This window comes from Megalobrama amblycephala, unplaced genomic scaffold, assembly GCF_018812025.1.
Source record: "Megalobrama amblycephala isolate DHTTF-2021 unplaced genomic scaffold, ASM1881202v1 scaffold449, whole genome shotgun sequence".
NCBI classification, from domain to species: Eukaryota; Metazoa; Chordata; class Actinopteri; order Cypriniformes; family Xenocyprididae; genus Megalobrama; species Megalobrama amblycephala.
Genome location: NW_025953384.1, coordinates 86,040 through 97,541, shown reverse-complemented (window position 1 = coordinate 97,541; position 11,502 = coordinate 86,040). Strand labels below are relative to the sequence as shown.

General features: G+C 42.6%; 1 protein-coding gene across 1 annotated transcript; it reads left to right on the top strand.

Moving 5' to 3' along the window:
- Positions 1 to 8,563: 8,563 nt before the first annotated feature.
- On the top strand, positions 8,564 to 11,238 carry LOC125261643 (E3 SUMO-protein ligase ZBED1-like). The gene is made up of 3 exons (XM_048180195.1): positions 8,564 to 9,822; positions 10,554 to 10,704; positions 10,810 to 11,238. The coding sequence occupies exons 1-3, from the start codon at positions 8,564 to 8,566 to the stop codon at positions 11,236 to 11,238; spliced, it is 1,839 nt and encodes a 612-aa protein (XP_048036152.1).
- Positions 11,239 to 11,502: the final 264 nt, after the last annotated feature.

Genomic DNA, 11,502 nt, shown 5'->3' with positions numbered 1-11,502 from the left:
CGCTTAGAGCACTTTTAACTGTGTTTGAAAGCTGATGACGTAACACCGAGGTAGGTACGCCCTCACGTGATTATGATTGGTCAATTGATAATCTTAAATCTGATTGGCTAAAGACTACGACTGGGTGGGAGGAGAGCACTGCCAGGGAAGGCTTAAAAATACACGCACACACATCCAAGGCGATTCACACGCGAATGATGATTTGTGTTACGAGTCCCGGGCGTGGAACACGTACACAGATTACAAAAACCCCTGAATTATCAGAAGAAGTAAACACAAGAAAAGATCAGTGGCTTTCCTCATACGCAGCTTGTAGCGTCTATTTATTGACATCATATCATCATACTTATCAATATCACAAAATACACATTAACACATCTGTAGTCTTTACTGTTATATTAGTATCTTTTAAAATCAAACCGTTTTACTGTACAAAATGATCACTGTCACGCTCATAACACATACACACTACTTTAAGTCTGAACAAATATACAAATATACACTTTCTGAGTCATTTTTATATTAATAAATTAGCGCAACTGAAATAAAATGTATTATTTACATGTGAATTGACTACGATCATAACAATCAACCGTTTTACCCTTACTTTCACATTTAACACAAACAAGTTATTAGTTTTAAACACATAGGAAATGTGAACTGACATGTTTTATATTGGCAATGGCACATTTTTCATTTCTTTTATGAATAATTACCTGAATTATCAGAAGAAGTAAACACAAGAAAAGATCAGTGACTTTCCTCAAACGCAGCTTGTAACGTCTGAAGTAAACACACGCTCATCACCATAACAACCCACAACGGACTCCCTCTAGTGGCAACAGTTGTATTCTTTTAAAACTTCAGTCTTAAGTGGTGATAATTAATGACTCAGTGTACAATAAACTCTTTGTCAAATAAATAAAAAAAAAATACATAAATAATTAAATAAATGTATATATAAATAAATAAATATTAATACCAAAAGACACATTACCTTGTGACTACACATGGGTGTATCACACACTCCCCGGCAAAGAAAAGATGGCTCCTGCCAGCATAATCTTAATAACACCCCATTTATTTATACTCTTTTAATACCCAATTGTCATAGGAGGAACCCAAATTGGAAATGTAACTTGAGGCGTGAGAATAGGGTAAGGTGTACTAATGCAAGGTGTATTAAGGTAAGGTGGAATGTGGTGAGATGATAATCCCCAATATGGTATCTGATTTATCTCGTAAGTCTCTAAACTGTTCACTGTCGGGGGTGACTGAATTGTTGGCTGACCTAGGGTTTCATAAGTAAACCTTGGTGTGTATCTTCGGTCACGAGTGGATCTTCGGACTTGGTTTGTCTGATCAATTTCATCTGAATTCAAGGAAGGTATGTTGAGCACTTCTTGTCTAAATATATCACCTTCATCTGTCTGACTACACTCTTGCTCATACTGTTCCTCATCTTCTTCAGATCGTTCTGCCAGTGTTTCTGCCCATGTCACTTGTCTTTCACAGGTAAGCTTACACTCATCAGGAGAATTACAAGTAAGTTTCTCATTTTCTGTAGGTTGTTCTCTCTGAATCTCTGTCCGTTTTCTTTGTGTTTCTGTTTCAGGTTGGGACCGTTGTTGCAGAGAGTCACAGGTATGTTTCTTGTTCCCTCTAGGTTGTGCTCCCAGGGTTTCTGTCCATGGTCTTTGTCTTTCTTTTTCAGGTAGTCCATAGGATCGTCGTCGTGGAGGATCACAGGTAGGTTTCTCATCAGGTTGATTAACGGTAAGTCTTTGGTTGTTCCCTCTGGTGTCTCGTACCCTTAGCCAATAGTAGTTTTCTTCATCCTGCTCCTTATCACTATCAGACTCACTGAGTGATCCCGACTCATCCTGTGGTTTTGTCTGGTTTCTCTTTGTCATCTGTTTAGGTGCTTCGTCTGGCATCTGTACTGGCAAGTCATTAACCTGATGTAGCAGATTCCTGTGTAGAACTCTTGACTTTGAGCTATCTGTCTCTGCTACCACTCGGTAGACTGGCCCATTGTTTATCTGTTCCTTGACAATGTGAACAGTTTGCTCCCAATATGATCTCAGTTTTCCTGGGCCACCTCTCTCACTTAGGTTTTTCACTAGTACTCTATCACCAGGTTGAAGAACAACTCCCCTTGACTTCCTGTCATAGTACTGTTTTCCTCGGGTGCTTGAGTTCTTACTGTTGTCTGAAGCAATTCGGTAAGCTTCTGCCATTCGCTTTGCCCACTGCTTGGCATATCCTTTTGGATCATTTCTTTCCTCTCCGTTTGTCACTTTGAATACAAGATCAATGGGTAATCGTGGGTGTCGTCCATAGAGTAAGTAAAAAGGTTAGTATCCTGTTGCTTCATGTCGTGTGCAATTGTACGCATGCACAATCTGTGGTAGGTGTTCCTTCCATTTTTCCTTTTCCTTCTCTGCCAGTGTTCTCATCATCTGTAGCAGCGTTCTGTTGAATCTCTCAGCAGGATTGCCCTGAGGGTGATATGGAGAGGTCCTTGAATGGCTCATTCCTGACAGTCGGCGCAAGGTTTTGAAGAGGTCATTCTCAAATTCTCGACCTTGGTCATGATGTAATTTAGTTGGAAATCCAAACCGGGGAATGAAGTCATTGAAGATTCTTTCTGCTGCTGTTCTTCCAGACTTATTTTTAGTTGCATATGCTTGGGCAAACCTTGTAAAGTGATCCACCAGTACTAGGATATATTCATAACCACCTCTGCTGCGTTCCAGGTGCAGGTAGTCTATGGATACTAATTCGAATGGAGAACTGGTACTTATACTGCCCATCGGAGCTCTTTCATGTATAGCAGGCTTCTTCTGTTTGATGCAAGGGCATTTTCGAGTAACATATATCTCAATATCTTTCTTCATGAATGGCCAATAGAATCTGTCTCTGACGAGGTTCACTACTCTCTCCACACCCACATGGCCCATGTCATCATGTAAGTGCTGTAAGACGATCTGTTTGTATTGAGCTGGTAAGACAAATTGGCGTCGTTGCTCAGTCCTCCTGTACAATAGTCCTCCCTCAAGATGTAGTCTTGACCATTCGTGCATTAGTTTCTTTACCGGTCTGCTGGCTCTCTGCCTCATTTCATTAATGACACTTGCATGGGACTCTTTCAGCCTAATAATCTCACCAATTGCTGGGTCCAATCTCTGTGCCTTTTGCAATTCATCATGACTTAGCTTTCTTAGAACTTCACCAGCATCACCCTCATGTCGATCTTCCTGAGCCTGGTTAAGAGCAGCGACCCAAGCAACATCCTTTTGTTCGGCAGCCCTAGTGCCCTCCCACGTAGTTTTGACGATTTCACTAGCCAACTCTTCCGTGCACTCTGTGATGTATTTGTTGATATCCATTGGGCACCGGGAAAGACTGTCTGCATCCACATTCACTTTTCCAGGTCTGTACTTGATATCAAACCTGAAGTCTGAGAGTTCTCCAACCCATCTATAACCCACAGCATTGAGTTTGGCAGTGGTCATTATGTAGGTCAGAGGATTAATGTCAGTATAAACTGTGAAGTGTTGGGCATAAAATAGATAGTCCCGAAACTTCTCACAGATTGCCCACTTCAGTGCAAGGAATTCGAGTTTCCCTGAATGGAGTCTGTAATTCCTCTCTGCCGGTGTCAGTGTTCGTGATCCATAGCCAATGACCCTCAATTTCCCAGCCTGCCGTTGATAAAGTACAGCTCCAAGTCCTTGTTCTGAGGCATCTGTATGAAGTGTGAAAGGCAAATAAAAATCAGGATAGCAAGTACAGGTGGAGTAGTCAAAGCTTCAACTAATCTGCACAGAATCCTTTGATGTTCTTCCTTCCACTCAATGGGTGTTCGCGATGATAATTGAACATTCTTCTTTCCATCTGCCTTTGGTTTTGTTTGAACAGACCCCATTCTAGCTTGTTTTACTTGCAAGAGGTCATATATTGGCTTGGAAATGCAAGAGAAATCCTGGACGTAAGATCGATAGTTACTCAGAAACCCCAGCATCTTTCGGACTTCTCCAACCGTGGTAGGCTTCTTTGTTTTCCAGGCTCGTACGGCATCTAAATCTTTAGGATCTATTCTGACTCCTTCTGCGCTGACCAGTCGCCCAACGTATCGCACTTCTTTTTTGAACATCTCACACTTGGTCGGTCTTAGCTTAACCCCATGTCGCTGTAAAGCTTGCAACACCTTCCGTAGACTTTCCACATGTTCTTCGAATGTCTTTGCATAGCACAGAATATCGTCAAGGTAAGGAATACAGCATTCATCCCTCAGAGAGTCCAACATCTCCTCCATGCTTCGTTGAAAGGCAGCAGGTACATTGGTTAATCCGAAGGGAATTCGTACCCACTCATAGAGGCCCCAAGGAGTAATGAAAGCAGTCAGATGTCGTGATCCCTCCGCAATAAAGAGAGATCTTGGATATACTCTCTCACTTCTTTATGCAGTGGCTTGGGAACTGAGGAATACGCTCTCTGAACAGTGTAGGAATTAAACCCAAATATCGAATCAAAATGTAATTAAATTACATTTAATAAGAACCGGATTCACCGTGAATGATTCAGAATCAATATTTAACACTTTATCAATTATTCGTCCACCGAAAAATTGAGGTTACAGTATTTTTACCAATTCTGGACAAAATTATTATTCTGTGGCCAACAGTAATAATATTTTGTTATGATTAATAATTATGATTATGATTATGAGCAAGTAGCATGATCTTTGTTTAAGGCAGCAATTTGGTAAGCACAGCACAAGACACTGTATGTATGGAAAATCAAACAAGACTTTATTGAACTAAATCTACTACGCACAAACTAATCTAACGAAAAGACATATACTCTCACACATACACACACACACACACACACACACACACACCCATTCATTCAGTTACAGGGAAATGGTGAGGTTATTGTTTGGAGGTGAATGGATTCCCCAGTTGTTTATCTTTTAACAAGTTTCTCTGACCGTAACCTGAGAGAATTAATACACTAGCAATTCAACCATAGTTTCATTTGCTTAATAAAATTGCACCAGCTCAGCAAAATTAGGAGACCTGTGTTACTTGCGTTGGCTGCTCCTTTAAGCGCGTGTTCCCTTCGTGACGGAGTTGAAGGAAGCGCGTGGCTCGGTCAAGAGTTCTGAAGGACGACGTCCGTGGGGAAGAAGTTGGCTTTGCAGAAAATGGAGTCTTCGTTGGATAGCAGGGTTTACGCGTTGCTGCGTGAGTGTCTCTCTGCGTCTCAAGGAGTTGCTGGAACAAAGGACTTTTGGTGAGTCCTCGGCTGCAAAATTCAACGAAGTTTCTTGCAGGGGTTTGAGTGAGTCTTGAAATGGTTTGGCTTGCAGGCAGGACGATGTTCGGTCCGCCGCCTCAGCGAATGCCAAGACGAAGTGCAAAAGCCGAAAAAGCAAAAGCAGAAAGCAAAAAAGCAAGCAAGCACTTTCACAATGCGCGGTATTGAGTTTTGAACGGTTTGTTGGTTCCGCCTTTCCGATTGTTTTAGCCAATCAGGTCCTGTTTTGGGCGGGGTCCCACGCCCAGTTCTCCTGTCCTTGTATGCAATTAGCATACTGTCCTTACAGTCCTTTGTTCTCAAACTTAGGGATTTTGGTCAGAACTTTGAGAAGTTAATTTTGCTGGTTCAAAAGTCATACATCTTACATAAATCAATTTTGCATCAAAATACTGGAAAGCATTCATCCATCACAACTATACCAAACAGTACACACTTTCTGTAATTGAGGTAGATTTTCTTCAAATTTACCAGTAATCAATATTTAAAACACACAGAAAGAATTACGTACGTTCCATGAACAAAATAAAACATGCTTAATACATATGATATGTTAGAGACTGCTTTTGGTGATAAGTTCATATCTCTGGCAGTATTTTTCTAAATTGTCTCTGAAACTTTGGAATGTCTTTTGAAATGCAAAGCTGGGTAGAGGGAAAGTTTCTTGTGGGTGATTCCCATGGTGCCCTGCTGTGATCTTCACCTCAAGATGTGTCGCAGGGCCAAGTTTTCTGATAACCGTGAATTTACACCTTGGTGTTTGCTGATCCATCTGTTTTCTTAAAGTCAACACAGCAAAAGAGAGTCTCTTTGATCTTTTGCTCTGTTACTACAATCAAATGCATTTGTAATTAAGCAGACATTGAGGGGCCATCTTCGATCAGCCATTTTAGTTTCCAGGTCCAACTTTATGGCTCACAAATGGTTCAGTAAGGGAATGAGTTGACTCTTTGATCTTTGGAATGTGGAGTTTGTGGTAATTTGGTGAGCTTTGTTCGGGAATAATCCTACAACAGGAATGTTGTCAATCAAGTTGATGGACATCTGTAAACTTGGGACACAGCCCACGTCTTCACCATTGTATGCAAATGCCATAGACTCTTCGTACAACATCCTCTTTGCTATCCTTTGTTGCTCCTCAGTCAAGTGACTTAGATCTACAGGTGGGTCCCAATGCTCTGTTACTGTAATACTGTTGTTATCTCCTCCTTCTTGGGTTTCTGCACTGTTAACTTCCACAGGAACTGGTTCTACTATTTGGTCTGTCTCCACAATTTTCTTAATGGACTGTATGCTCCCGAGTGTTGTTCGTCGTGGTAAGATAATGTCATGTCTGGTATGATTTTCTACTGGAATGCTAATGAACGGTTTTTGTCTTCCACAGACTTCCAGCAATCCATCTCCGAGATCAAGTCTCTCTAGTTGTGGATTGTCTATATTGGTCTCAAACAAGATGACAGGATCTGACGAATCAAAATCTGCAGGTATAGAACATTTTATCTGTGCCAGTCGACCTGAAGGAATAACAACATCCTGACGTCCAACTTTGACAATGGCCTCAGTATCACAAGATGACTTTTGTGTCTGTATGAAGTTTACTATCACCTCAGCCTGATCATCTCCAATCTCCATGGCTCGATTTAGCAGCGTAGTGATTGTTGCAAGAACACTTGCACCAGTCGTCTGTCCTTTGACCAGCTGTTCAATGACATTAAATCCCAGGAGGGGTCGCTCAAGAGCCATTTTACCCACCAGGAAAGGAACTTGAATGGCTAACTGTGGATCACTGTTGCCTGGGAGGTTCACTGTCGCTTCAACCCACCCATCGAACGGTAAGACATCTCCATTAACAGCCAGGACATGAAGAGGTTTAGAACCCATTAGTTCACTCAGAGGTCGTAGGTGCTGATCGGGTAAATATGTTCTTCTCCATGTCTGATCAATTATACTGACCTGAGCACCTGTATCAAGTAGGGCGGACACGGCATAACCATTAATGTTACACTTTAACAAGCATTTGTTTCCAATTAGCTCTGCTACTCTGTTCTTTGTCGAGTTTGTCTTTCTAGACACGGAAGAGCAGGCTGCACTGTTTGCATTGGCTTCATGTATTCTGTTCTCTGGGAATCTTTCTCCAGTTGACAATCTCAGTTCAGTAGTCTGGTAAGTATTCCTTGTGCCCCTTGCCCTTTTACCGCATCCAATGGCTCGGTGTCCTTCTTCTCCACAGATGAAGCAGTGGTTGCATGAGCTGTTACCTTCCTCTATACACCTCGGACACCCATATGGTCCTCCTCTCTTTGTTGGTGTTGGTCTATGTACAGCATGTGAACCAGCTCCCATTTGTGCTGAGCAGTGACATGGCCATTTAGCTTGTTTCAACGTGTCAACTGTACTTTTTAAAACTTCTATTTGAGTGCTTAGTTCTTGTATGGTTTTTGTCTTGCTCTTTTTTTGCATTTTGGTGTTTGATTCATTTTCATCCGATCCTGAGTCAATATGTGCACTATGAGCTTGAGTCTGTTTTCGCTGTATGGTTTGGCCTAATCTTCGTTGGCGCTCACTTTCCTCACTTGAGATCTTTGTCACTTGTTTCAGTAGTGTTTCATCAGTAACTGTGTGGTTTGTTAGCAAAGGTCTTAGTTCACTTCTTATGTCACTGTACTTGGGAAGGAAACCTTGATGTATGGTACGCAGGAACACATTCTGGACCGTTCTTGGCTCATATTCAATGTTAGTGTTACTCTGCTTGGAAGCGAAAATCACTTTCTGTTTCAGTCCTATTACACGATATAGAAACTGTTGTAACAGTAACTGTGCGTAACCTTTATCTTCTAGTTCTGTTAACGTTTTGCTGTGCATGTAGGAAGAGATGAAGTTGAAACAACCTTCTTCGTCGTCCCTGGATATGGTGGAAGAATCCTGACCTGCAGATGGTATGATGCTCTCAGCTATCTGACACAGTTCACCAGCAGTCAGTGTATGAAGACTTTTCTTGATTTTCCAAACCAGTTGCTTCCTTTCATCGGCCATCTTGTCCAGCTTCAGGCTAGGGCTGTGTTGAAAAAATCGATTCACCAATTCTGAATCGATTTTCATATTAATTTCTAAAGATCGATCCGTAACTCAGAGGATCGATTTAATAATATGCCTACATTTTCCCCGTGAATTTTAATTTGCCGCGTCATTGAATTCACGCATGCGCGCGAGGTGGAAGGACATTAAAACAACGAACATGGCAGCTTTGAAAACTCCAGAAACGCTAAAAGCGGCGATCTGGCACCATTTCGGGTTCAGAAGCAATAAAGAGAACGAGCTTGACAAAAGCAAAGCAATTTGCAAAGCCTGCCAAATGGAGGTGAAGTATTGTGGAAATACTACTAATCTCAGGAACCACATGATGCGACATCATCAAGACATCATATCCAAGCCCGCCACCGGACCGCAACAGATGACACTGAAACAAACTCTACAACTACCAACTAATTCTGAACGCTCTGTCAAAATAACTGAGGCGATTGCGGGCTTCATTTGCAAAGATATGCGCCCATATTCTGTTGTTGAGAATGTGGGATTCAGGCGGCTAATGAAGGTAATGGAACCAAATTATGTCATTGTGTCTCGCAAACATCTGTCTGAAGAAGTGATCCCCAACATGTACCAGACAGTAAAAGATGGTGTAGTGTGTAAGCTTAAGACCGCAGAGAGGGTGGGCATTACGAGTGACACCTGGACATCCGTAGCTACGGAATCTTACATGAGTGTGACAGCACACTACATAGACGAGCTCTGGAACCTCGTGTCTTACGTGCTGCAGACAACCGAAGTTCAAACGGACCATCGCTCTGTCAGTCTAGCTGAAATGTTAACCAAAGCTATGGAGGAGTGGGGGCTGCTGAGTAAAGACCCAGCCATAGTCACTGACAACGCGGCGAATATGATCTGTGCGGTTGAGATTACGGGGCTAACCCACGTCGGCTGCTTCGAGCACATAATCAACCTGGCCTCGCAAGCCGGTCTCAAACTGCCGAATGTTGCACGCCTTCTTGGGAGAGTAAGGCACATCGCAAAGTTCTTTCATCGCAGTACAACGGCCACCCGTATCCTCAAAGAAAAGCAGAAGCTACTGCAGCTGAATGCACACAAGCTCAAAATTGATGTGGTGACTCGTTGGAACAGTACACTAGAAATGCTTGAGCGCTTTTTAGAGCAACAACCCGCGATCTCTGCCGCTCTGCTCTCACCTGATGTGCGGAGAAATGAAAAGGATCTTTGCAGCCTGAAGGAAGAGGACATAACAGATGCAGAAGATGTGGTCAGAGCTCTAAAGCCAATGAAGACAGCCACTCAAGTGATGTCAGAAGAAAAGTGCCCAACTCTCTCAGTGATGGCACCTCTGCATGCTCTGCTGCTGAAAGAGATGACCAGTCTCCCAGAAGACTCCAGAGTTGTTAAGGACACGAAGGATGAGATCAAGAAAAACTTAAGCACAAGGTAGGCCTCTGTGTGTGTGTGTGTGTGTGTGTGTGTGTGTGTGTGTGTGTGTGTGTGTGAGTGTGTGTGTGAGTGAGTGTGTGTGTGAGTGAGTGTGTGTGTGAGTGAGTGTGTGTGTGAGTGAGTGAGTGTGTGTGTGAGTGAGTGTGTGTGTGTGAGTGAGTGAGTGTGTGTGAGAGTGAGTGTGTGTGAGAGTGAGTGTGTGTGAGAGTGAGTGAGTGTGTGTGTGTGTGTGTGTGTGTGTGTGTGTGTGTGTGTGTGAGAGTGTGTGTGAGTGAGTGAGTGTGTGTGTGAGTGAGTGTGTGTGTGAGTGAGTGTGTGTGAGAGTGAGTGTGTGTGTGTGTGTGTGTGAGAGTGAGTGTGTGAGTGAGAGTGTGTGTGAGTGTGTGTGAGAGTGAGTGAGTGTGTGTGAGAGTGAGTGTGTGAGAGTGTGTGAGTGAGTGAGTGAGTGTGTGTGTGTGAGTGAGTGTGTGTGAGTGAGTGTGTGAGTGAGTGTGTGAGTGTGTGAGTGAGTGAGTGTGTGTGTGAGTGAGTGAGTGTGTGAGTGTGTGAGTGAGTGAGTAAGTGAGTGAGTGTGTGAGTGAGTGAGAGAGATATGAGACTATTTTACTGTATATATATATATATATATATATATATATATATATATATATAAGGAAACTTCATTAAAGACATTATTGTCCTCCTCAGGGGGGATAAATTGATCAAAATGTGTGAAATTTAAATTCCAGGTATGTAAACCAGAAGGACATGCTGTACGTAGCTTCAGCTATTGATCCACGTTTCAAAGCTCTGCCATTCCTGAATGAGGAGGAGCGAGACAGGACCTTCTCCAGACTCCAGACTGAAGCAGTGTGTGGGATGGAGGAAGATGCATATAATGTAAGTAATCATTTTAAAAAGAAACTCAGTGGAAAAAGTCCACTCTCTCTTTCACTCACACACACCTCCATAAAATACAAATTCTCTCTCTCTCTTCTTACACAGCAAGATGCTGTTGCTGATGAAGTTGATGGAGTGGAGGAAGAGGTGGAACCCCAACCTCCGGCACCCAAGCAATTCAAGCAATCCAGTGCTTTGGAGTCTCTCCTTGGGGAAGCCTACAGACCACAACAGGAAGTAGGACCACAGAAAACTAAAGCGGCAGAGGCAGAAGACGAGATCAAAAGGTACAGGGCAGGGAGACCTGCGGGACTGCAGGACAATCCTCTCATCTGGTGGTGGGAGAATGAAAAGGAGTATCCTCTTTTGGCTCGCATGGCAAAGCGATATCTCTGTGTCCCAGGAACCAGCGTCACATCTGAGAGGGTTTTTTCGACTGCAGGTGATATCATTACTGCCAAAAGAAGTTGCCTTACCCCTGGGCATGTCAATGAGCTACTGTTCCTGCAGAAGAATCTTTCCATTCCTGAGTGATGGCAGTTCACACTCTGGGTTAAGACAAGTTTAATTTCCAGTTTTTATTTATTTTTATCTACTATTTTAGTTTAAAATGACCAGTTTACACAAATACACTTTAAAGGCAATTTAATGTCTTATACCTGGAGTACTTGAAGGTTTTACACAAAACTGTGACACAGTTGTGTTTTCTAAAGTTTTTGTAAGTTCAAATTGTATTTACATTCTGTGTAATGTTGTCTGTTTACTGTGAAGCCAGTAACCAAATGTGTTCTAAATGTT

Bases quoted from the DNA above. Each gene is read 5' to 3' on its own strand.
- LOC125261643 (XM_048180195.1), top strand. From the start codon at position 8,564: ATGGCAGCTTTGAAAACTCCAGAAACGCTAAAAGCGGCGATCTGGCAC. The intron at 9,823-10,553 runs GTAGGCCTCTGT...TTTAAATTCCAG, and splicing joins AAGAAAAACTTAAGCACAAG to GTATGTAAACCAGAAGGACA. The intron at 10,705-10,809 runs GTAAGTAATCAT...CTTCTTACACAG, and splicing joins TGGAGGAAGATGCATATAAT to CAAGATGCTGTTGCTGATGA.